Below are 26,512 nucleotides of genomic sequence, written 5' to 3'. Positions count from 1 at the left end.
TATTGCACTTGTATATTCACCAATAATTCTTATATTTGTACATTCACTGATGATTTGAGCACGCTGGACTCCACGCTTGCTGAAAAAAAAAAAAAAGTAGAAACTAAGACTATTTAAACCATAAAAAGTCTTTAATGATGCACTCAACATGCAATACTAGGATTTCAGAAAAATGGAGGGATGGCGGCAAAAACAATGTACTTGTAGGACCATGCTGATAAACTGTCATTACAACAGAAAAAACAAAAAACAAAAAAAAAAAACATCAAGCTCATGTACAGATAAAAGATAAACCAAATACTGTGTTAAGTCATGCTGAAAAAAATGTTTCAGGTCATAAATATGGCATCCCCATCTCAATGCATAGTATGATGATGAGATCAAGCATTTTGACCGTCGAGGATATTTCTGTAAAGTAAACGGTATAATTATCTGGCTATCTATTGCTCAAAAAATATTGCCCAAAAGGAAGGGAGAAAGATTTATGTAAAAAAAAAAAAACAGTGGGGTTGCAAGGCTCAGTGTCACAAGGAAATGTCTCTAGAGGGTCCCGTCAAACCACAGAAATATTAAGCAAAGGAGACGATTTTACTAAACAAAAATAAACCGCAGGGTAAACTCTGTGTACAAGTTACAGTACAGGATTTCACATTAGTGTCATGCAGGAGCATATTAGGTTGCTGCCATATCGAAGTATTAACCAGCCCTGACGAGTTGAGACGGGCCTCTTGACAAATATCATGCTTTCAACTACAGCGTCTACAATACTAGGTAATGTCGACTGATAGAAAATATACTTCTTAAGGCAAATATGTTCAGCAGTTCAATCCTTTACACTGCCACATGAGAGGCAGAAACCATATTGTAATATAATCAAATAAAATGTTTGATTAAAAAAAAAAAACAATCAAGAAGCTCACTTTAAATAATGTTCTTCAAAGGCTGTACAAAGGCATATTTCCATTTGCAAAAAACAGGACAAGATATAGGAAAAAAACCCCACTGATAATCAAAATGTGCCATTTAGCAGCATCTGCTTCTACTATTACATAATTCAGGAGCTGTTGGTGTCGTTGTCCGAGTACCTCAGAGTACCTCGAGTGCCGCCTCTGCTGCAGACAGAGCCCAAACAATATCCGCGACTCCTCCTCGCATTTCTCAGCAACTCAGATTAAAACTCATTCCTAAGCAACTGATATTTAAATGATTTGTCATCTGAACAGAACAGACTTTGATGTCATGCTATCAGTACATCTGCACCCACACAAAGTAAAGAGCAGAATTTTTAGTGCCATCTCAGCTTAGTCTAGTTATTAAATCAAGCTACTTTGCTGAAAAAACTCCACACTCTCTCTCTTGTGCTGGACACATTAACCCCCCTTGTGGCGGCGTTTTCATAGTGGGGGGAAGGTACATTTATTCCTAAAGGGTTATCTGAGTTCTACAATCCTATTTTTCTTTTTTATTATTATTTTTTCCAATTCACCATTCCCTCTCTCCCCTCAGTATGGACTGAAGACGGGGGAAGGGGGTCTGCTGACCCTCATTTTAATTGGTGCCATCTGTCCCGTCCAGTCAAAGCAACAGCAGGATGAAGAGGTAGAGTGGGAGGAGGAGATTGTCTATTTGGGAGGTGTAAGCCTCCAGCATGGCCACCAGTGAGATAGAGCCAACAATCCATGAGTAGGTGGAGTTCAGATTGATGCTCCCATCAAAGATGAGAAACATGGCCACCGCAATGATCTGGGCGAACACAGATGTTGCAGTCCCCTCCATGGTTTTCTTGGTGCCAGGCCAGCGGATCTCCCCCATGGTGCTGCCGAACACAGATGCCACAGTGTCTCCGACCCCCACGGCCAGCACACCTGCATAAGGCACCAGGCCGCCCGCACCTGGGAGTGTCCCCTTAGGAGCGCAGGGCCCAGGGGACAGCCATATGGGCAGCGACATGCCCAGCAGCAGGTAGATGTGGGTCAGGATGAGAGGCCCAGAGTCCCGCTCGTCGAGGAACAAAGTGAGCAGCTGCCTGAGTAGCTGTCCGAGCGGCTTGATACGAAAGTACCGTATATACTCCAAGAGCAAGAAAACCGCCAGGCAACCTACGGATGCCACATGGAGCAGCTGCCGGTCATAGATCAGCCCTGGGACGAACGTAGCCACCACGATCAGATGGAAATACTTCCTGACGACAGTTGAGGCCTGGTGCTTCTTTGATCCGGATTGCCGCTGGTAGTTCTGGTGTAGCACAACGCAGGTGGCCACGCTGGCTAGGAACACCCAGTATCCCAACAGACAGAGTCTTCTCTCGTTTAACGTGACAAAGTCCAACAGCCACATGATGGGGTGCCGGCCGATGAACAGAGAGAGCCACGGCATGAGGATCCCCAGACCCAGAACGGCTGTCATCATGTGGAAGAAGAGGGAGGACACCCAGGTCTCAGACTCCATGAAGCAGAAGAGTAGGGCAAAGAAAACCCCCAGCAATAGCGAGCCCACGACCACCACTGGCAGGAAATAGTTCACCGGGTCACCTTTCACCTCCGCCAGGTTCAGGGAGCGCTTGATGAGCTGGTTGACGATGAAACTGATTCCTCCGACGATGAGGAGCGCCTCTCCGGGAGTAAAGCAGCGCGGCAGCAGGTACAGCACAATTAAGCTGAGATAGACAAAGATCAGCAGGACTTCTAAGACCTCGATGACCTCAGACACCGTCAGCGTCTGTTTTGTTGTGTAGAGAATCGCGCTGCCTGCCATGCCCGCGATCACACAAGTGTTTGTGGGCACCGGTCTTGTAATGCCCAGCGCGATGAGAGACAAAAACAGAGCTAGCATCATGCCCGTGACGGTGATCACCATGGAGAAGCGCTCAAAGTAGACATTCCCTGAGGCAGAGCACCTTTCTCTTAGTGCTAGACCCAGTAAGGGCATCACCATGGAGGCCGGGACGATGCCACTGTTTGCTGCCGGGCGGAACTGGAACACGGCGCCCCCCGACCGGAGCAGGCGGTCCCACTTGTGCTGCACGTAGAAAGCCTGGATGACGAGGGCTATACTGCACCAGGAGTGCTGGTTCCAGACCGCCATGTGGACACACAGCACCACGGCCAAAACCACAGCAGACTCCACGAACACGGGGTTGATCTGCATGGCTGCGGCGTGGAGGCTCACGGAGACGGAGGAGGGGCGATCCGAACAGACGCTGCTCTGCAACAATGAATGCCTTCTTCTGTCACTTCCTCTCTGTGGCACGCATCATCATGTGCCAGACGCTCTTCACTCACTGGAGACGCCAAAATCTGCTAAAAGAAAAATGAAAGTGAAACGTCATCACAATGAATGGAACGGCAGCACAGGCAATAATTTTTCAGATTGTTTGCTGTGGTAACAGTTGGCGTGGTGACAGCTGATTAATTGTTGAGGCTGAGGGCGAGAAGGCAAAAAAGGGCTTGGATTAAAGCATCGTACATGTGTCTATTCCATTAGCAACCTCGCTGTCTTCAAGTCATTGTTGCTGCCATATTTTGTTTTGGCCCACCACTGCCAACAATAGGGCTTTGAAATATATGACACTAGACATAATCTGGGATTTTGAATATTGCAGTATCATGATATGGCATAAGTGATGTCTTCTCTTGGTTTCAAAGGCTGCATTACAGTAAAGAAATGCAATTTTCGGAACTTTTTCGTCTGTTGTAGCTATTTAATTATCTTTACCTGCTTGGTCATCACATCCACATTACTGATGACTGTTTATCAAAAATCCCTTGCTTTTAAATCTCTTGAGAAACAAAGATTACAACATCGTCACAATACCGATATTGAGGTATTTGGTCAAAGAAATTGTCCGTATCGCCCAGCCAAGGCCTACAGTGAATGAAAGAAGCTCTGACAGTAACATATGACCATGCTCAGTGAAAAAAGAAACGCATGCATTTTGCCATCACATCAGCAGAAAATAGATATGTATCTTTTTTAAAACCACATATAAAAGTGGCTCAAATCTGATTTGAAACGATCAGATTTTTGTGTTCACCCTGCCTGTAAAAAAAAATAATAATATCTGTGTCACATGCAGGCAAAGAAACAATGAGACCCTGTCAGTTTCTACTTGTCATGTGAACACAGCCCATGAGTCATCACGGCTCTGTCTGTGGCTGAACTTTGGTCTGCAGTCCTGCATCATGAACTGAGAACAGAGTGAACATTCACCCCTCTGGTTGTGCAAACCACAAAACTGTCCGGCACATGAATGGCTCCTCTGAGAGACGCCTGCCCTGCCTCCTCATCCTCAGCCTCAGTTCACCTTTTGTTCTTGTCCCTGGAGGTGGAAGTGGAGGGGGGAGGCAGGATGGGCTCCCCGGCTACACGGCGAGGAGGCACGGTGTTAGCACAGAGACAGACGAGAAACACAAAGAGAAAGACGAAGCTGTTTGTTTGAATTTATCACACCCGGTGCTAGAGAGCAGCTGCGTGTCCCTGAAGAGAGAGCTGCCCCCTGGCCAAGGATGCTGCAGCCCCGGCGAGCCTCTAGCTAACACCCTGTGCCGGGTTAGCCCGACCGGACGGAGAGCAAAAAACAGCGGAGAAATTAAAATAAACAGACCGGGCAGCGAGGCCGGAGTACGCACCACATCAGGGCAGCATCCGCCGGGCGCAGCAGGGCTGAGACGGGGAGCGGAGTCCGTCCTTTTGGAGATTTTCTGTGGCCTGGCTGTCAGCTGGCGCTCCTCACACCCAGTAGGAGGTGGCCATGTTTGACACCCAGGTCACGTGGTACACCGACGGCCCTTTTTTTTTTTTTTTTTTTTTTTTTTTTTTTTTTTTCAAGACGCGATTTCCATTATTTTGGGGGTTTATTATTTAATGTAGTAAGATGTGTTAAGGTTTTATGTTGTTATTGTATGCACATTAAATATATATTAAATTTACATGTAATATAGTATTAAATATTCAATAATAATAAATGTTATCATTATTAGTAGTGTTAGTATGAGTATTAGTATTACATTGTATATGTTTAATATTCTGCGTTTATACGTGGATCAGCTGCATGGCAAATATAAAATCACAGTAGGGCAAGAAACATTCAGGTTACAGGGGGTGTGTTTGGGTGGGTTCTGACATACAAGTAATAAAAAAAAAAAAAAAAAAAAAAAAAAAGAGTGTGGCAAGGCATTTTACCCATCCGTTCTCCTTTTCCTCCACGTTTAGTTTAGTTCCCATCCCAGCTCATCACGTTGTCAGCGTTTCAAACCATGTCTGCCATGTCTAAATACTATCTGAAGAATAAACAATAAACTTAATCAGCTTAATTAATCATTGCAAGTTAGAAATTATATATCAGAGATGAGAAAGGATTTGATTTGACGTGTTCGGTGTTTCCTGCATTGGAGCCACACTAGAATAAAAAAAAAAAAAAAAAGAAAAGGCGAAAGTGCTTTTCTCTTTCTCTCTGTGAACAGCGGCTGCATGCACAGCTTGCCTTATAGAGAGATGACAGGGAGGAGGAAATAGGAGGAGAGGTTTTGAATGATTTACAGCTTATGTAATTGGATACAGGCTGTAGATGAAGGGGACTTTTTTTTTTTTTTTTTTTTTTTTTTTACCCTGCAGAGGGCAGTAACATGACTGGAAATATTTAAAGAGGTTAAGGGTCCTGAAGATGATGGGCTTCCTGTTAGAAAACACTCAGGAGCTGATTTTACACCTGAAGCAGAGGAGGAGGAAAAGGAAAAGATAAATAAATTTTACTTTAAAATGTCAGTGCAGGATGATTACGTGTATAATGTTAATATTCAAGAGGGAAACCCAGCCAGGGCTCACACTGTGCAGTAGTACTAATGGGAGACACACTCAGTTTGAAGTCAATAACTGCGTGCGTATTGAGATATGGAGTGCAGGTGGAAGGAATAACATTGTATAAAAATTTTATTATAGTAGTTTTCTAGGGGTTTAAATTGCTGGGGTGAAATTGATCCCACTTGATAGAAAAAAAAAAACAGTAAATTTGATTTGATTTAAATGAGTCCTAACGTTAAATGAACAGTAGGTTGCGGCAGTGTGCTTCTGAGCGCCCACGGATGTCTACCGGAAATCCAAAAAGAAGAAGACGACGCCGTTGACGTAACCTAACAACCAATCACATGGCAGAAACGAAGATGGCGGAATCGGAGCTGTGCGTCAGGTAGGGAGATAGCCTTAAACTTTTAACGTCTGCGCGGGCAGTGTATTTACCAAAGCTCACAAAGCAGGAAAGCACTTGTGGGTTTGTTAATTTAAAGTTTTGACACACATAAAGTTTAAAAATATGTGACTGACTCTGTATTTAACTGTTAGCACCATGCCAACTTAGCCTAGCAACGGCTCTCAGTTAGCGTTCCGTTTGAATGGCTTGGCAGCGCGGTCAGCCGCATGACAACAACAGCATGTCGCCGCTCTCTGCTCAGTTAACCTGGGTCCTACACCATCAGCTGTAACTTACCTGGTCTGTGAGCCAGCTTCACACACTGCTGGGGTAGCTGCTTCCCTCCTGACTCATGTCTCCAAATAAATGTGCCTGAGGTTTAGCTCCTGCACAGACACTCGTCGTGGTTGGGTTAGGATAGTTGGTAACGTTAGCAGGGTATGGTGGTGATGGCCTAAGACCTCGTTTTTATTCATTATTTGAGAGATGGGGGTACATTAATCAAATGACTTGATTAGTCAGTAAATGAATTGTATCTTTAACATCTTGTGCGCAGTTTGGAATAAAATTAGCAGCCACCACTGAGCTATTAAAACTCTCCATGCCTCCAGGTCAGGTCAGGAGATAATTTAATTCAAATTTAATATCATGCTTTATCAGTTGGGGTCAGTGTGACCCCAGCAATTTAATCCTCCAGAAAATGATTGTAATAATAATTGTTACCCAAGTTTATGTGTCAAGTACATTATGTGTCTTGTTGACTATCTAAGTAAATATAACTTCCCCCATTTACTCTCCATCATAAATCAAAGTTCTTGTAAGAATCATGTTTTTCCCTGCCAAATCTCATATGTGGTGTTGTTATGTCTAGTTAGGGCCCTAAAACAGAGGGAAGTTTTTTGAGGATGACAAATGTCTTGTTATAGTTCCTCAGTGTCATCCAAAAGAACTAAATACTCAAATTTGTGCAAAATGATGATATTTCTTAAATGTTTTATTTCTTAAATGTGTCAAACTGACCCCAGAGAAACACTGATGTGTACAGAATATGTGCAGAATATTGAAAACACATCAGCAAGTCATTAAATATAATGCCAAAACAATAGCATGCAACATCATGTGTTGAGAGATGTTAGGCACTGAATGGAGTCAAATTGACCCCAAAGATAATAGGAGGGTTAAGTTTACATTGAACAACAGCGGCTCTTGGGTTGGTGTAAGGGAAAGCATGGAGAAGTCAGGGAAGATGTTAATAATGCAGTGCAACAATGTTCATGTGGCCATATGGCCATTGTTCATATGGCCAACACATTTACAAAGCGGTCTAGATTTAAAGGTAGACTATGCAGTTTCAAATGGGAGGGCACACATCATGTTTGCTAATGTTAAGGATGAACCTGAGGAAGGATAAACCCTCAGGTTCATGCAGATTTTGAATAATCAGCAGAATTCGTGTAACACTTTCCAATACCTGTCTTGAACCTAATGTTTTGATATTAAATGTACTCCTATATTTTGGGTTATGATGGGTGAAAGAGTTTTCCTGAGGCATTTCTAAGATCTGTTCTTTCGAGAATTGAGTGGCAATCATTCTTTACCACATCATAAAAAGGTGGGGAGCTCTCCCCCTTGAAACTAAATAGTCTGCCTTTAACAAGACAGCTAAAAATATCTGTAATTGCAAAGCCATCTTCTGGTTTTTAAGTAATCACAAATCCATCCATTGGTTTTTGAGTTGCATTGTTAGCCATGTTGCAACTGGACAGCGGTGAAAGAAGTGTTCAAGTCCATTAAAAGTAGCAGTAACTCAATAAAAAACACCCCAGTGGTCCATTCAAAGCACTATAGTCAACACCACAATTATTATCTCAATGAAAATGAGCAAAAATAATAGTTTAAAAAGAAAAGCTCACGCAGTGACTCATATTTCAGACTCAAACATATTGAGGAACCATGCACTTTTATTTTAACACAATATTTTTTCCCACGCAGCTTTATTGAGTAGTACAATTTTGTCTGCTGAACACAATTATTGTCACTCATACAAAATATATTTGATGAAGCCTCCCTCTCAACTCTGTAGACTGTGATGGCCATAGAAAACAATTGATTTTGTGTCAGGCCTACCACAACCATTCTGTGTTGGGTTCAGTTTATGTTTTGGGTCATCATCTTATTGAAGTGTTCATCTAGAGCCCAGTCTCAGCCTCCAGGCAGAGGCAGACAGGTCTGGGGATAAAATATCCTGGTACTTAGTGGAACTCACTATGCAATTGATTGAGCTCCTGGACTACTAGCAGCAAAAGTAGCAACAACCCACCACCTTGCTTTTCCTTGTGTTCAGTTGTATCTTGTCACCAAATATGCTGATGCTGTCCACGTCTAGAAAGTTCATATTTGGTCTCATCTTGCCACAACACATGCAGCTGTAGTTCCACTGATGCTTAGCAAGTTAAGACACTTCAATTTATGGGTTTCTGTAAGGACTTCTTTTGTGCAGACTCTCCTTAAGAGCTTGTGGACATGTGGGTCGCATCTAACAGCTGATTTTAAAACTTGATCACCCCCAGATTCTATTAAAGTGTGAAGGTCTGAAACTGCTCCTTGGCTTCTTTACTGTGTTCCTCAATGTGCATGGGAGAAGTATAAGTGCTTGCCACGCAATCAAATACCTCAGTATTGATTTTGTCACCATATCATATGGATTACTGTTGATGCTTTCAGAAAATATTTACTCAACAATATTTTTGATAACAGTTAAATAAGTTTAGAATTGCATCCTTTTACTGTAATGCAGTCTTTAGACCCAGGACAAGCCTAAATACATCTAAATATTTGCCATGGGCCAAACAATATAAAAATTTCACTGTTGCAGACTAGAAAAAAAGTTGTGTACAGTACTGATCATTCAGAGTTTGTACTGTATGGTTGTAACTAGGGAGCTTCTGTTTGGCAATGTCTGCATGAGGGCATGAAACCTACAGTCAAACATGGAGGTGGAAATATACAAGACAGGTGTGGAGATGTTTCACCTATTCCAGAATTGGTGATTTTTTTTTTTAGGATTCATTATGCATTGCTGCTACATTCTGCAGTGGCATCCCGTCAACCCTGCCTGGATTCATTTTGTTATGAATAGGTTTACTGTGGGTGTGAAGATTTCGGGTACTGGTATTGGTAGCCACTGGTACTGGTAGCCACGTCATTACATACTAAAATATTAAGTTAAAATATTGTCAACAATTCATGACATGAAGCCTGGAAGCATCCTAGAAGCAGAGAGTGTGTGTAACCATTTAGCAACTGTTAAACACTATGGCTGGCCAACATATTGATATTATATTGATGGAGTGATATCAGGGTCAGTATCACCTGGGATTTTTGGATATCGTGTTATGGTAAAACGTCTTTTCCTGGTTTTCAAGGCTGCATTACAGCAACGGGATGCAATTTTCTGATCTTACTAGATGGTTGTAGCTCTTTTATTATTCTTTGCTTCTATCTGCTAAGTCATCATATCCACTTTACTGATTAATGTTTCTCAAAAATCCCAACGTTTAAATATGAGTCATCCCTCCAATATTGTCACAATATTGATATCAAGGTATTGGGTAAAAAATACCATAATGATAATTGATTTTGTCCATATTGCCAAGCACTAGCTGGTATATAAATTATCTATTTTCCTAAGGACAGTGTTGTCATGAAATTCATGTGGCCGAGCCCTTTTCTTAACTATACCCACTCTTCATTTAGGAGCAGTCGAGAGTTATGGACCATATTACTGGGAAGATCTGCGTTACGAGAGCCGGTATGTCTTGCTGTCCATGATTTACATACAATGTCAAGTGCATGCACACAGTTCGGACATTCAGATGTAGCCGCATTGGCAAAAGTAAAGCATCTCATTTCTGCCTGTGTAATGGTCTTTCTCCTGTGCTGAACTCTTGATACGTGAAGGCTCAGATCGAGGCAGAACTTGACAGACACTGGGAGAGGCTACATCAAGGACTCAGCTACTACAAGCCACCGAGGTATAGCCACGGCTCATGCTAACATCAGAAACACTGTTACTCACAATACTTCAGTAGGTAATCGTCTGTCTCTTGTGTTATAGCTCAGCCTCTGCTACGAAGGTGAAGGAAAACAAAGATGTTGCCCCACCATTGAAGGAGTTTGGTCTCAGGATCAGTAAACTATTGGTGAGAGTTTAAATTTGGTGTTTTATATAAATTCTATGAATACCCTTTCACTATGTGCCTATTCCTGGTGGCACATTTTCATGATGATTTAATGTGGTGTTACAGGGTCTTGACGAGCAACAGAGTGTGCAGATTTTACAGTGTTACTTACAGGAGGACTACAGAGGAACCCGAAATTCATTAAAGGTGACTACTTCCACTTGAATTATTTAGCTGTATTTGAATCGGATTGTCTGAAATTAACATTTTGTTTGGGTTTGTTTGGTTTGTTGGTTTGATCACATTCAGAGAGAGAACATGGTGGATAGCGAGGACAAAGTTTGACAACAGGCAAAAACCAAAGACTGAATAAATATGACCAATTTAAAGTTTCAAACAGCTACCTTGCAAAGGCTTGCATGTTTAAGAGTATAAAGCCATTATTATGAAAGATACCTAAATGACGTGTATCACTGTCTTCCATACAGGTTGTTCTCCAGGATGAGAGACAAAGCCAAGCACTGCTGCTGAAGGTTGTTAAATCAGTGAAAGCTGTTCACTTCCCATTAAGAGAACCCTTGATTTAACTTTCACTTCCTCGTGTAATATTTATGAATGAATGACAGAATGTCTCTGTGTGTTTACTCACAGATAGTGGACTATTACTATGAGGAGCGCATGTGTCTACTCAGATGTGTCCTTCTCCTGTTGACATATTTTCAAGATGAGCGACACCCCTACAGGGTAAGAGGCTGCTAGATATGGTTCACATCATACAGTTGTACCTGTGAAAATTAGTTTATTTGGTGTTATGCCCACAGCTTAACAATTTGCTGCATTTGTGTTTGTGCAGGCTGAGTACTCAAACTGTGTTAACAAACTGGAGAAGGACTTGGTGAGCAACTACCAGTCACAGTTTGAGAATCTCTTCAAAGCAGAAGCACCAACATGGGAAACCCATGGAAACCTCATGGTGAGAATTTATAATTGAAGATCTAATATCGACATCACAAACAAAATATTCATGTTTTATTTTTGACATGAAAGTAAGGCTGGGGACTATGTCTGAAAATGTTATCAAAACAAAAAATCTATTATATTAAGGGATATTTAATCAACATCCATGTAAAATCACTGTTTAAAGGACCATACCAGGGATTCATATCATATCTACATATCTATGTAACATTTCCTTTCTGCTAATCTTACACCAAAGCAAGCAGTTGCATTTTAGAACTCTGATATCTTTTTTCCTACCTTTTATCCAGCCATTGGTTTCTATTCATTCCACGACAATATGAAAATGAACTTTCAGAGATTTCAGACTTTCTTTACACCAGTATTCACTGTACAAAAGTCGTCCACATTAGTTTTCCTAAAAGCAGCAGCACTGCTGTGTTTTGATGACTGGAAATTGGGAGAAGTGAAATAGTCTCTCTGCCACAAAATAGTCCCCAGGGAAAAGTTTGCTTTACACAAGAAATGATCTGTTCTACGGTTTATGAATGTTGACGACTTTGTTAGCTTCAGTGGCAGAACATTGCATGGACGGTGTTTCAACCAAAAATTCAAATGTAAAAATCTAGGGATTTTAATTATATGTTGTGAAATATTTAATACCCCCAAATGATTTGCAAAATGGTTTGTTGTAATGGAAAATGTGAGTATGTTCATTGTAGCAAATGGATGCATAGATCAGACAGTCAGCTGTCCTTTGAAACACATCTTTATGACCTGAATAAAACTGTAAAATAACAAGCAGAAGTGAAAAAGTATTAATTAATAGTAAATTAATTAGTTACAACTACTATTAGAAAAATAATTAGTCACAACTGAAATGTTGTAAAAAAAATTTCATTTGTACCTAAATATGAATGTAGCTGCAGTGTTATTGTGTTGAAAGGACAGGCTTTGATCACTTCTAGGGTTACACTTGTTAGAGGGTGTGAATATCGTTTCATCACCCAGCACTTCATAAATCTCACACTGATGTTGAAATGTCTGTAAAAGAATGCAAAGTAAAAAAAATTTCTTCTTCTAGACGGAGCGGCAGGTATCGCGATGGTTCCTTCAGTGTCTGAGGGAACAGTCCCTGCTGCTGGAGATCATCTTCCTGTATTACGCTTACTTTGAGATGAGTCCTGCTGACTTGCTGATCTTCACCAAGATGTTCAAGGAGCAGGGGTTTGGTCTGCGGCAGACCAACAGACACCTGGTGGACAAGAGCATGGATGCGCTGGTTGATCGCATCGGGTAAAAACACTGAGGCTGTGTGTGTTGGAGTGATATGTTTGAAGTGACGTTTAACTATTTCTGAACTACAGGAACGTGGAAATTATCAGTTCATGGCATGATCTGACTAAAAACAAAGAAAAACGCACTTATGCAAATTAAACAGAAAGAGGGAGCATCTCTTTCCTGAAATGATCTTATGTGTTTAGGTACATTGCTTAAAAATAAAAAGATTTTTTTCGTAAACCTGCAGTATGGAACTTTGTAGTTCTATATTGTTTGTCTCCCTCTTGTGAATGTAAATTATACACTGCTTAAAAAGTAAATTGATGGGTCATTCAGGGAATTGCCTTATAATCTTTACATGCAGAAAAAAACTTTTGAGAGTCATGGATTCATCAGACGAGGAAATTAGTCATGGAGTAATACATTTGTACAGCATAAATTGAAGTGTGGTAGACATAAAAAGTATTATTAAAGGTCAACTGTGTATTTGTGCCTAATGTCACCACAGACTCTAGCTTCTTTTTGTCTGCGATGATTCAAAATGCATGGAGTTGTATTGGTTGGTGTCGGGCTTAATCATTACTGTATAAATTGGTTTAACATCAAGCTAAAAATAATGAACATTTTTCTGTATGTAAAAGTTCTGTGTTGTAGCATTAGTGTGGTCTCTAATGTCTTTATTTGTCTGGCCTGCAGATACTTGAGCTCTCTTATTCTGGTAGAAGGAATGGACATAGACTTCCTGCAGAAGTGTGCCCTGGAGGACTGTACAGAGCAGCATCAGTTCTACAACGCCTCCGACATCAGCAAGGTTAGACCTGAATCTGTGAACATAAGGAATCAAATTTGTGCCAAAAAGATCAAACATAACTTCCTCAGTATCAAGCAAAAACACAAATTTGAGATTTTTTTTTTTGCGATTCTGGCACAAATGTCTTGTGTGGGCAGGTTTTGTCAAGAGAGGCAGAGGTTACTATGAAACATATTTTTATTTGTCTTATGAGGGTTGCTTTACTCATTACACTGCATAAATGCAGACATGGAAATTTGTAATATAATTATGATAAAGTCATGGGAAAATGTTTGGAATTGAAGTGTAGAAACCCTTGTGAAAGTAACGGATTAGACGTTTCACACTGTTGGTATCAGCATTGAGAAAGTGGAACTGGTGCATCCCTAAGTACAAGTATTCCCACAAACGACTGATTAAAAAAAAAAAAAAAAAAAACAGGTCACACAGGCATCTCGTCTAACATACCGTCTCTGCCTCCCAGGAGATGGATCAGCTGCTGGTGACGTTTGGTGATATCCCTCACCACGGGCCGGTGCTGCTGGCCTGGGTCCTGCTGAGACACACGTTGAGACCAGACGAAACCAGCCCAGTCATCAGGAGGATAGGCGGCACCTCCCTGCAGCTGGGGGTGTTCAAGTACATCTCAACCATGCTGAAAGGCCTTGGTAGTTCAGGGAATAATGTAAGACAATACACACTTTTGGGTGACCTCAAAACCATCAGGTCTTGTGCAGCGAACAGACAGATTTACATAATTACAAATACCGCTACATGATCCAAACAAACAAAGTTAAGTGTATTTTATACTTGAGTAAAAATAACATCTCTGCACGAAACTGATTCTGAAAGCGATTTAATCACTCATATTTGGAGTTGAATGGGTCTCCGCAAAGGCATAACCTACCTGCCCAAGAGCCATATTACTATAATACTATTCTTATGCTGCCCAAATGTCATTTTGATAACATTTACCCTGCAGAGAGGTCTTATTTTGACACAGTTACAATGTGATATTTTTTCCTGTTTTACTGTTGTTCACAAACTTGGAAGTTAACATTAAAGTTATCAATGTCTAATCTCAGGGAATTTTTGGACAAACCTTTGGTATCATTGTAATCTATGGATTTGCCTTTTTCTAATCTGCCTTTATTTCCCCCTCCAGTGCACAGCAAGCACAGCAAAGATGTGTATCTATGGCCTTCTTTCCTTTGTGATTACTTCATTTGAAGAGGAAAGCCTACAGGTATAGAGTTTACATGTTCCTCTAATAATGTCCCTACTCATATTCATATGGTAACCTGTGTTATTGACCAGCTCTGTCATTATGTGACAGGCGGATGGTGTGGCAACAAATTGCTCCCACCTGATTGATGCTGCCTGTGAGGTCCTCTCCGCTCCCAGTCTGGCTGAACTTTTTTGGGAAATGGTGAGAAGGAACAAAAAGACACTCTAGAGGCAAATCTACAGAGAGAAATGTGAATTGCACTGCTAATATTTGTCCTGTTTGTGAAATTTCTTATCCAGAAGCCCAACATGGGGTTAGGTATGATCCTGGACAGTGCTGTTGGGATGTTCCCTCATAAGATTGGACCACTTTTACAACTTCTGACTGCACTTCTGTCAAACAAGTCGACTGTTAAAAAGGTATTTCTCACACATGTAAACACACACACCACTCATCTTTCTTTTCTAAATGAGATAATATGTTTTCTACCACTGCATGACAGGTGTACACCTTTCTGGATAAGATGTCCTTCTACACACAAGTGTACAAACATAAGCCCAATGATATCATCTCCAAGGACGACGAGACACTCTGGAAGAGACAGACGCCAAAACTTCTCTATCCTCTTGGTGAGTTGGGTTGGTAGTTACTGTGAAATTTGAGTGGAGATTATTCTTTGTAATGAACCCATGCATTTTGTAGAGATGGTGTCTATTTTTGACAATATAGTTCGTTTTTTCAGCATGTAAAAGTGGACATTTTATTGTTCTGTTGAGTCTTGTCACAGCCTTTATGGAAAAGTCCCTCTGACCGCTTTCCATTTTACTCTGTTTAGTCAGCCCTCCCACCCCAGAAAGTGCACAGATCACTTGCTAGACATCACACTGTAAAATGGAACGACAAAAACAGCAAAACAATATTGTACATGTTGCCTAGAAACATACGATGGATACTATAATGCTATATCTTGACCATCAGGCCTGGGGCAGACTAACCTGTGGATGCCTCAAGGAGTGCTCGGCCAGGTGGTGATAGCTGGTGATCAGGGCTATGTGGTACGCTGGGATTACTCCTACAGCTCCTGGACTCTCTTCACATGTGAAATTGAGATGCTGCTTCATGTCGTCTCAACCGCAGGTACAGCAGATGCCTAGACAGTCATACGCTTCCACAAGCAGATATCTCTCTCAAGTTCTCACACACATACAGAATGGAGACCTGTTATGTAATGCCTGCAGTATTTAATTTGTTTATTTTTTCTCCCTCCATCTCTCCTTGTCTCCGTGCTAGACGTCATAGCCCACTGTGTGCGTGTGAAGCCCATCCTGGACCTCGTGCATAAGATCATAAGCACAGACTGGACAGTGTCAGATTGTCTGTTACCTCTCACTTCACGCATCTACATGCTGCTGCAGAGGTAAATTCTCCAGTAGGGCAGTGTCTGACTCGATATTTTACTCAGAGACTGTCTTTTAATATGACAAATTGACTTGTTGACTGCACATCACCACCACCACCCCCATGCACATTACACATGAATAAAATTGTGCTCATTGACTCCACAAGCGTCTCAAGTTTTGAGGTAAACCCAATTTATGCAACTCCAAGACTGTTTAAGTCTCATTATGCAGAAATAGTCATATACATTTTAGAACAGGTGAAAATAACACTGCATGCAAAAAACTGCATAGTTATTGCCCCCAAAATGCATGAGCTTAGCATAAAGTGGGAATATCTGCAAGGGGGAGACCCGGGTACAGAGAAAACCATTTTCATTTAGATATCTTGAGGCCTCTAGTACAGCACTCTACTGCACAGTGCTCAGGTTTCTGCATTGAACTTCTGAAGAACAGTGTTTTGTTAGTGTGTACTCCCTATTTGTATTCCCTATTACTTACTGTTTTGTGGTTTGTCAGGTTAACATCAGTCATCAACCCGCCAGTGGATGTGATCGCCTCCTGTGTGAACTGTCTTATTGTGCTGGCTGCCAGGATGCCTGGGAAGGTGGGTATACTGATTATTTCTGCTTTGAACAGGGATTAGCATTGCCATATTATGCTGTTCTTTATCTTTAATCGTATTTATTCTTTGTCTCTTTTCAGGTGTGGTCTAGCCTGCACCACACAGGCTTCCTCCCATTTGCCTCCAGCCCTCTGACTAACATGGCTCAGTCTGTGAGGTATTACAGCCTTAAACTTCCCACCAGATATTTTCAGGGTTTCCATGTGTCACAGAATTTTGAAAATGTATTGAAAAAGTTCAACAAGACCTCTAAATCTCAAGTATTTTTTTTGGTCAAGGAAAAAATGGTCATGTTTATGTAGGTCATGAGAATTCATCATTTTGATAAGGAAAGGTCATGGAAAAGTCAGGGCTGCTACATTTGATGAGTGGGAACCCTGGATTTATGGACTTTCAGGTGTCATAGATATTCATTTTCAAAACAAAAAATGTTGAATAAGCCAAAAAAAAAAAAAGTAAACAAAAATATGATTTGTTTATTTTTTTCCCCAAGTGCTGAGGGCATGAAGGCAGGTAACTATGGAAACCTGCTGGTCCAGATTGAGCAGCCCAGGGGCGAGTATGCTGTGACCATTGCTTTCCTCCGCCTCATCACAACCCTGGTCAAGGTAATCTGGTCCATTTATGCAATATTCTGCAGTGACAGCTCAACTTTGCATGCACTGATATTAACAAGGAAATTATTTATTTGTATCCTACAGCAGTAATACAGACTGACTCATTATCCTTCCCCTTTCCCCCCTGTTGATTAATCCCAGGGCCAGCTTGGCAGCACCCAGAATAAAGGCTTGATCCCCTGTGTGCTGCTGGTGTTGAAAGAGATGTTGCCCACATACCATAAGTGGCGCTACAACACCTACGGAGTAAGGGAAAGGATAGGTAAGCAGGCACATCTGACAACAGCGACAAATATTACAGTGGCAAAAATTTTATTAGAGTGAACAAAAAATTTCTGCTGTTCATACAGGTTGTCTTATTTTGGAGCTGGTCCATGCCATTCTCAATCTCAGCCCAGAGGGAGAGGATCAGGGAAGGTAAGCTCAAGCACTTTGTTATTGTGTGGACATTCAACTGCTGCAGAGTGGTTGTCAGTCATGTCATTGTGTGCATAGTCATCTGAGGTCTAATCAGTGACCTGATAATACAATATGAAGGTTTGTGTTGTGACACTTTCAGTCTGGGCTGCACAATTAATTGTATAATTGTACTAATTGTACTAATTGTATTGCTTAGAGGTATTGAGAAGTTGTATCACATTATCTATTCCCACTTCCCACTATTAATTTCACTGAGTACCTGTGGCGCCAGCTTATTGAATAATGGGCACTCAAATTGTTCAAAGCGTACATGAACACATCAGAAAGTGAAACTTGCCTGAGCATATGGCTAGAGACAAGAAACCCTCTTGCTTCAACCTGTGATTGAACCTGTTGTTTTTTTTGTTTTGTTTTGTTTTTTTAACATCCCTGTCACTTAGGATACCTTATTCAAGTGCACTTCTGTTTCTTATGTTGTCATTACAAAAATATTTTTGGTTTGACAAAGTGTATTACATCACCTAGAAAACATAACTTAATAACACTTTGATTCACCATATCTGTACTGGAGTAACTGAAGCTCGACTGATCGATTCTTGATTCTCTCCTCTGCTGCAGCACACCCACCCTGCAGTCTCTGTGTATCTACAGCTTGGCCAACACTGAGGCTGGCCAGGCAGTGGTTAATATCATGGGAGTAGGAGTGGACACCATCGACATGGTCCTGGCTGCGCAGCCCAGCGGGTGGGAATCAATTACAAGACTGGTTTAGTTGGCAGTAGAGCATCATCATGTTTGTCTACATTCTATATTACCTGTAAATGTCTTTATTCCAAGTCAGCTGCAAACATCTGTGTTTTCATGTTTAATGATTCCATGTTAAAAAAAAAAAATCTCCTTTTTTAACCCCATTCAGTGGTGGCTCTGAAGGCCCGGGTCAGATTCTGATCCAGACAGTGAAACTGGCTTTCTCTGTCACAAATAATGTCATCCGTCTGAAGCCACCTTCCGACGTTGTATCCCCTCTGGAGCAGGCCCTGACGCAGCACGGTGGCCATGGCAACAATCTTATAGCCGTGCTGGCCAAATATATTTACCACAAACATGACCCAGCACTGCCACGCCTGGCCGTCCAGTTGCTCAAGAGACTTGCAACAGTAAGACCCATAAAATTTACAGCAGTTATTTTATTTGTCGTAGTTGCTTTGGTTGTTTTGTTTGGACTTATGTCAGTGCAGTTGTTCTACTGTTTTGATGCTGATTTCATGTTTTGAACATGATAGGCTTTTATGTTGCTGTTTTAAACTGCAGCATATAATGATATTAAACTTGCATTTTGCATCTAGGTGGCTCCCATGTCAGTCTACGCCTGCCTTGGCAATGACGCAGCAGCCATTCGAGACGCATTCCTGACTCGGCTGCAGAGTAAGACAGAAGACATGAGGATCAAGGTTATGATCCTTGAGTTTCTTACGGTTGCTGTTGAAACCCAGCCTGGCCTTATTGAGCTCTTCCTCAACCTGGAGGCAAAAGACAGCAGCGAGGGGTCAAAGGTGAGAACTGTGGGAATATTTGATAAAAATGACAGAAGTGTAAGTGTTTATTGCTGCCTTTGTGTTTACGGTTGAAGTGAATTTGATAGTTTTTCTAGTGTAATTTGATGGTAAATCAAAAAAAGATTGCCTCTTCGGCTTGTAGGAGTTTCTGCTGGGCGAGTGGAGCTGTCTGCAGGTGGTGTTGGACCTAATTGACTCCAAACAACAGGGGAAATACTGGTGTCCTCCCCTGTTGCACAGAGCGGCTCTTGCCTTCCTTCTTGCCCTGTGGCAGGATCGCAGGGACAGTGCCATCTCTGTTTTAAGGACTAAGTACGTATGTTTTCTCTGACAGCCTTTGCATTGATCAAAAAAAAAATCTGGTGAGATGTTTTAAAATGGTGTATGGTTGTTGATGCATATATGCTTGCATTTTTCTCCAGAGAGAGGTTTTGGGAAAATTTGACGACCCCTCTTTTTGGGACACTGACTCCCCCTTCAGACACCACAGAGGTATCCTATTGACTTTGCTACATCAATGACATGAGTCATGGGATAACAAGTTTGTCAACTGAAAAGTTTTATTTTTTTTTCTCCTAGCCTTGTGTACTGGAGACCTGTGCTTTTGTCATGAAGATCATTGGCCTAGAGATCTACTACGTCGTCAGGTATTTTCATTAATGAATTACTTCTGTTGGTGTTGATAGATACGGCATATTTTGGGGGATGTAGCTGAACAACACTCAGAAAAACAGGCAAAAAAGTCAACCACAGGGTCACAGTCTATTCAGGTGTTTCCTGGCACCACATTGTCTTTTGTAATCAAAACAATAATACAAAGGCAACGCCTTGAATGCTGTTTGACATCACACTTGACTAGGATGTTACTGTCTGTATCGCTGCTTCAGCTGATTATGGTTCAAATCATTTGAACCTGGTGGTAATAGTAAAGATCTCTGTGGTGTTGCAGTGGTTCCTTGGAACAATCTCTAAAGGATGCACTGCAGAAGTTCTCCACTGGGCGGCGCTATGAGTACTGGTCCCAATATGTGAAGTCCCTGGTGTGCCGAGTGGCAGAGACCGAGGAGGAAGGCATCTGCTCCTTCTCCGAAACTCAGATGCTCATCTCAGCCTGGCGGATGCTCCTGATTCTTTCCACTAATTATGTACGTCACAGTGAACCCACTCACAATTTCAGTGTTGCAGGTGTTTATATAGGAATATCTGATCTGCCAAATGGAACAAACATTATAACAAATATTTTAGGATAATCTGCTGATGGGCCCCATACAGTTTTGCTCAAATCTTGACTGGTGTACTTTGCTTCCTTAGTCTGATGTAATGCAGCTCACAGAGGATTCAGTCAAGCTGAAGCTCTTTATGGATGTCCTGGATGGGGCCAAAGCTGCTGTGAGTAACCATGACAAAATATATTCCAAACATATATCATCATTCATATGCTTCTTTATCCTTTACTCTTTTTAATCAATGTATGCTCCCATTCCTGATATTTTCTTTATAACTTGCTGTCTCTCTTTCAGTTGATAGTGCCCATGTCTGTACCATGTCTACGTCTCGGATCCATGATGGCCACTCTGCTACTCATCCTTCTTAAACAGTGGAAAAGGTACGTGTGTGCTTGTTTGTATCTTCTTGTGCATTTGATGGAGAGACAGTTTAAAGGAATGGTTAAGTTTATTGACACGAGTTAGTGTTTTTGACATATGGTCTTTGCTTTTCTGATATCTGGCCTCTATTTTCTGTCAACTCACTTGCTCCTGTTCTTGTTGTTTACTCTCTCCAGCGTTTTGGCCACAGCCCCTGACATCCTGTCCCCCCTCTCCCTGATCCTGGAGAGTGTCCTGCAGGCTGACCAGCAGCTGGACAGGACTAAGGCCAAGATTTTCTCTGCGCTCATATCTGTTCTGCAGATACAAGGACTCAATGGTGAGAGACATACGAGTCTTGTGCCTGGGTTAGAATCAAATTTTACTGAAGTACACACTTCCACGTTGCCATGTGTGAGTGTGTATAGTGTATACTTGTGTAAATGCATGTAGCAATGCTTTTCTCATTAGGTGGGGAGATCTCCCAGCTTCCCCAGTTACTGCTGTCTGTGTGTGAGACGGTGAAAGACGAGGCCCTGGCCCTGATTGACAGTACTCGCCACATGAGCCAGATGGGAGACGTGCTGGAAGACGATGAGAGCATGGAGACGGATACTCCCCGCAGCCTTCAGAAGGATCAGAGAGATGGGGTACGCCAGGCAGGGAATGATGGACATAGTCTTACCTCAGTGGGTGTTTCACCCAAAACTTGACTGGACAACTTAAAATACTGTAGTACTGACATTATTAGTCATGCAAGAGTAGGCATATAACACCAGGAAGTAAGAATGGGATATAGGAAAAAATGTAACTGTAAAGAGATTATAGTGAGCTGCTGCATATCAGGAGGAGATCCTTCTCTTCAAATTGGGATCATACAGCCCCCACCCTCCACCTCTGTCCAGTCAACCACTCAGGAGTGTTTTTGCTCTCTTTCTAAGGTCTGTGTGCTGGCACTGCACCTGGCCAAGGAGCTGTGCCGAGCTGATGAGGATGGCGAGCACTGGGTTCTGGTGATGAGGAAGGTGCCGGTCCTGCCCTCCGTTCTCAGCGCCGTAGAGCTCAGTCTGCGCTTGAAACATAACCTCTTCTTCACTGAAGCTGCACTACACCTGCTGCTCACGCTGGCCCGCACTCCTCAGGTAAACACGAAACACACACAGCATTGTATAGTTAGCTGGACATGATATGAGGTGAACCTGGTGGTGAAATATCCCCATTAGGTGCTCTGTGGTCCCCTGAGCTGCTAATCCACAAAACTGCATGCGTCTCTCCAGTCACTTCCAACGCATGACAAAACTGGTACCTGAATAACCATTTTGCATATAAACAAATGCAAACAAAGCAGGTTATGCCAAAATAAAACAACTATCACTACCCTTTTCTTGTGTAATTTCAGAAGCTACCTGCAGGATCTTCTCTCCAGGTTAAATACAAAAATATCAAGAAAATAACTTTAATTTCCACCAAAAATGGGTATTCACTGACTATTAATGTTCGTTTATATGCTAAAAGTGTTATTTTGGGAGTTGTTTTTCCCTGACAAGAAATGGAGTGACACAATTACAGTATTGTGGATTATCACCCCAGGGGAACATCCAAGTAACTGTACAAACCAGCACTCACCATAGTTCAGTTTTGTTGAAATCAGTTCTTCATGTCAATGTGACCATGTGACCACTAGGGGGCAGCAGCTGTTGCTGGGGCAGGAGTTATCCAGACCATCTGTCTCCCTCTTCTGAGTGTTTATGAAGTGTCTTCAAATGGAACATCACAGGTAATAGAAATAACTAGAGTTATATTGGTCCCTATACAGGAGCAGTCATGGATTTTGCATGTATTACACACTGTTACAGACACAGCATGTGGTGTGTTAATGTGTCAGTAATGAAAAATATGCTTGCCCCTGTGTAGGGTTTCTCCCGTAAGTCCCAGGACTCCCCCTGCTGGCCAGGGGTGTATCGCCTGTGCATGTCCCTAATGGAGAGTCTACTGAAGACTCTACGCTACAATTTTGTCAATGAAGCCTTAGACTTTGTTGGAGTGCATCAGGAACGCATACTGCAGGTAGGACTATATGAAGTTTTTCTCATTGCAATAGTGACAAACTAGGGGTGACTGGTTGCTGAAGCTACAAATAGAGAAATCTCTGCAGTAGTTTGGTTATGTGTGCAGTATCTCAGAGATAAATAGTAATTGCCTGCGTTTGTCAGAAATGGTTTTCCATACTGATGATCTGAGTATAATGTTTGCTTTCTTGGTGCTCCATTTGTTTACCTCCTCTTTCCTGCTTAGTGTCTGAATGCAGTGCGAACGGTCCAGAGCCTGGCGTGTCTGGACGAGGCAGACCACACTGTGGGCTTCCTGCTGCAGCTCTCTAGCTTCTGTAAGGAGTGGCAGTTTCATCTGCCCAAGCTGCTCCGAGACGTACAGGTAAGTCTAGATGAAAGCCTATCAGCCAGATAATGACTCCTTTGTTGCAGTTACAATATAGCTTTAATTCAGTCTTCATATATAGTCATAATTTCATGAGATCTCTTTATGCCCCTTCTCTCTTCCATTTAAGAAGTTAACTATCTAGGTATCTTCTCCCAGACTGCAGTAACTCATACTGTGTATAATGAGCGTGGGGAAGGTCGGTGGAGATTCTACCAGCCTGATTTTACTTTCTCTTGTAGGTTAACCTGTGCTACCTCTGCCAGACGTGTACATATCTGCTCCATAGCAAGAAGATGCTCCATCACTACCTCCAGGTCAGAAACCAGGAAATGTCTAACCTCTTATGCTATGGCATTACCCGGCACAGCGATCAAAAAGTCCCTCATCATTTAAAAAACTCAAAAATCTGGGCTGCCTCAAAAATACAGTAAGAAGTGAAACTGAAAAGATTTTTTTTGTTTTTGTTTTTCTGTGATTTTCTCAGGTTAAAAATGGTGAGGCGTTGCCCCCTGGCCCCCTACCCAGAAGCCATCGGCCCCCACAGACACCCTCCAAAGAGGCAGCAGGTGGAGGGGAGAGGGAGGAGGCTGAGCAGAAGGCCCTGCTCGCTGTGCAGTGCAGCCTTCTGAAGATCCTCAGCAAAACCCTGGCCACTCTGCAGCACTTCACCCCAGACTGCTGCCAGATCCTCTTGGACCAGGTCAGACTGCACATTCAGTTTAGCTGCTTACTCTGAACAACCTCCCTCAAGGCTGTGCTGTATTCTTTGCTTTTATTCTCTTTCTGTACCACATATTTCCAGCTGAGTCATTAGACCACACCACTCTTTGATGTTTATGCCACAATAGTGTGGTAGACTGAGGTGCTGACGTGTCTCTCTGTCTGTCAGTGTATGGACTTGGCAGAGTATCGGACCCTGTTTGTCCTCAGCTTCACCACGCCAGCTTTTGACCCTGATGTGGCTCCTTCCTTCGGAACCCTGTTGGCCACCATCAACGTGGCCCTCAGCATGTTGGGCGAGGTACATGTCATTGTTTTCAATGTTGTTCCACTGTTTACAGTTTACAGTCCTGAGTATGTTGTTTTGACTGTGTTGTTTTTTTTTTTTTTATTTGTAGATGGAGAAGAAGAAAGAGCCGGCATCATTCAGTATAGCCTCTCTGGCCTCATCGGATGAGATCCAAGCACTTAAGTAAGTAAAATGAGGCCCCTTTCCCTTAACCTCCTCCAGGTACTGTTTGAATTGGACTAGTATGACTTCATGATTCAATGAATTGAATCGCCCTTTTAAGTTTTGCACAACAGAAATTGATTTTTTTTTTTTTTTAACAAAGTTGTAATCTTGACATATCCTTTTTTTAAAAACATATTTTCATTTGAGACGGTTAAGGAATAACTTGTGTCCGTCTTTTCAGGTCTTTGCTGATGTTCACCATGGAGAACTGTTTCTACGTGCTGATCTCCCAGGCAGTTCGGAGTCTGAAGGACCCCTCCATCCTCCCCCGAGACAAGCAGAGGCTCAAACAGGAGCTCAGCTCTGAACTGGTGAGGCTTCTGTCCCTCTCTGCCTCTCAGGACTAAACCAACTCTCACCGTCCTTGTTTTGCTTGTACCTTACACAACTTTTTTTTTTTTTTTTTTTTTTTGGCTCAGGCTTTTCTTTGTGCACTGTGGTGAATACTGTTGTGTCACTCTTTGTTTATCCATTTATTTGGAAGTTTGGTCTTAAACCCCAGCATGTACAATGCCAAGAGGTTGAAGCCAGATTGTCATTCAAATAGATTTAGTATTGTCTCTATTTTGTCCTATGAGGAAGCCAGATAGGAATTAGAGGGTCATTCTTATGCTGAAACATGATCAGTATAATCAGTATACTGATGATTGTTTTTTTGTCATTCTGTATTAACCTTTATAATGTTCTATTTAAACTGTAAAGCACATTACATTGCATTTGACTATATGAAATGTCCAATTTAAGCCCTTGTTCCACTATTTCTTGAAATGCTTTGTATGTGATTTATGTACCCCAAGAATGTTATGTAATTTATGGCCTGTTGTTTTTAACTCTCTCCATCACTGTCCCCCTCCCCTCTAGAGCACTCTTCTGTCCAGCCTGTCCCGTCACTTCCGCAGGGGATCTCCATCCTCACCAGCCATCCTCCCCTCCTCTCAGACTAAACCCCCCACGCCAGGCTCAAAGGGAAGCCATGAAGGCCAGGAGCCCTTCATCCAGCTTGTCCAGGCCTTTGCCAGACTTGTCCAGAGATAGATATGGATTTACTGCACAAGACACAGATCTCCAGTTTTAACACAGGCAGAATTTCATGGAATCCACCCTTCACTTTTGACCGATCCGACATTTTTTGTGTAATTAAAAAAAAAAAAAAATCCAGTTTTTGCACCTCCAGTGGTGCAAACAGACCAAACCTTTTTTACTGGCATCTTGCCTCATTTCTAAATGCACAGTAAACACAGCCGAGTACAAGTCGAATGTTAAGGGAAACTTTGTTTCACGATTTTACAGAGGAATGCTCAGTTGTGTTTAAAACCTCATTTTGCCAAAACATATTAGTACCAATTTGATTCTGCCTGACCACAACCAGTTATTGGCACTCAGACACTGTATGATGGTCCAACTTTAGAAAGAAGTTGAGTTTGTCTGGAAAAAATAAATAAATAAACAAACGTGTCTGTTAATAAAGAATCTTGGTGCTATTTGACATCAGCCAGTAACTGTGGTCCATCTCTCCAAGGCCTAGTTTTATAGGCCACTGACAACACATGCTGACCAGAGACATTTATTAAGTGCTACCTAAGAGTTAAAAGTTTGTTTAAAGAAGAAATAAATCTCATTTTAAAGCATTTTCAAATATAATCTTTCCTCATGTATTGTAATGACTTAGAGTAGCATAAACTTTCTCTGCAAAGCTACACAAGTTATCTATGCTTGCCATTTTTCTACTTCATTTTCATTCAAGAGAATGGTTATTGTACTTTTACTAAATAAACTACTTTTTGGTGTGGAATTTGCTACTTTTTCTTATTTGTGCTTCTGTATGTACACAACTTAAGCAGCTGCCAAGATTTGTACCTAATGAAATGTATGTGCTAATAAAGGGACCTTTGTTCTGATTTAACTGTTTCTGTGCTTCATTTTCTAAATGTATAATTCAACTGTGAGAATAAATCATAATTCTAGATTTTCATGCAGTTATGTTGAGGAAAAAATCCATGTCCTCCTATCCATACCT

At 41.8% G+C, this 26,512-nt stretch overlaps 2 protein-coding genes across 9 annotated transcripts; one reads left to right on the top strand and one right to left on the bottom strand.

The window, feature by feature from the left end:
• Window positions 1–112: 112 nt before the first annotated feature.
• dolk (dolichol kinase) lies at window positions 113–6,498 on the bottom strand. Of its 8 annotated transcripts, none has more exons than XM_030065006.1 (2): window positions 6,482–6,498; window positions 113–3,299 (listed from the first exon to the last, which is right to left on the bottom strand). In XM_030065006.1, exon 2 carries the CDS (start codon window positions 3,145–3,147, stop codon window positions 1,576–1,578), a length of 1,572 nt encoding a protein of 523 aa, XP_029920866.1. In that variant the 5' UTR covers window positions 3,148–3,299; window positions 6,482–6,498; the 3' UTR covers window positions 113–1,575. The 8 variants fall into 8 exon arrangements, with proteins under 8 accessions (XP_029920866.1, XP_029920867.1, XP_029920862.1 ...); XM_030065007.1 differs by lacking the exon at window positions 6,482–6,498 and adding an exon at window positions 5,182–5,198; XM_030065002.1 differs by lacking the exon at window positions 6,482–6,498 and adding an exon at window positions 4,629–4,759 and having other exon boundaries at window positions 113–3,296.
• Window positions 6,106–26,398, top strand: nup188 (nucleoporin 188). The gene is made up of 43 exons (XM_030064999.1): window positions 6,106–6,184; window positions 9,941–9,995; window positions 10,145–10,218; window positions 10,302–10,386; window positions 10,492–10,572; window positions 10,854–10,898; window positions 11,017–11,109; window positions 11,219–11,338; window positions 12,407–12,618; window positions 13,300–13,414; window positions 13,878–14,078; window positions 14,559–14,639; window positions 14,730–14,822; window positions 14,921–15,040; window positions 15,124–15,250; window positions 15,600–15,758; window positions 15,912–16,038; window positions 16,538–16,625; window positions 16,724–16,800; window positions 17,137–17,251; window positions 17,402–17,522; window positions 17,611–17,677; window positions 18,299–18,424; window positions 18,597–18,837; window positions 19,027–19,233; window positions 19,379–19,548; window positions 19,659–19,728; window positions 19,816–19,883; window positions 20,186–20,381; window positions 20,548–20,625; window positions 20,757–20,842; window positions 21,020–21,162; window positions 21,294–21,472; window positions 21,764–21,964; window positions 22,507–22,599; window positions 22,737–22,889; window positions 23,118–23,255; window positions 23,501–23,575; window positions 23,746–23,961; window positions 24,151–24,282; window positions 24,380–24,453; window positions 24,677–24,806; window positions 25,357–26,398. The coding sequence occupies exons 1-43, from the start codon at window positions 6,144–6,146 to the stop codon at window positions 25,528–25,530; spliced, it is 5,247 nt and encodes a 1,748-aa protein (XP_029920859.1). The 5' UTR covers window positions 6,106–6,143; the 3' UTR covers window positions 25,531–26,398.
• The last annotated feature ends 114 nt before the right edge of the window (window positions 26,399–26,512 follow it).

Source organism: Myripristis murdjan, chromosome 12 (assembly GCF_902150065.1).
Source record: "Myripristis murdjan chromosome 12, fMyrMur1.1, whole genome shotgun sequence".
Lineage (NCBI taxonomy): Eukaryota > Metazoa > Chordata > Actinopteri > Holocentriformes > Holocentridae > Myripristis > Myripristis murdjan.
This window is presented reverse-complemented; position numbering and strand designations above follow the sequence as displayed.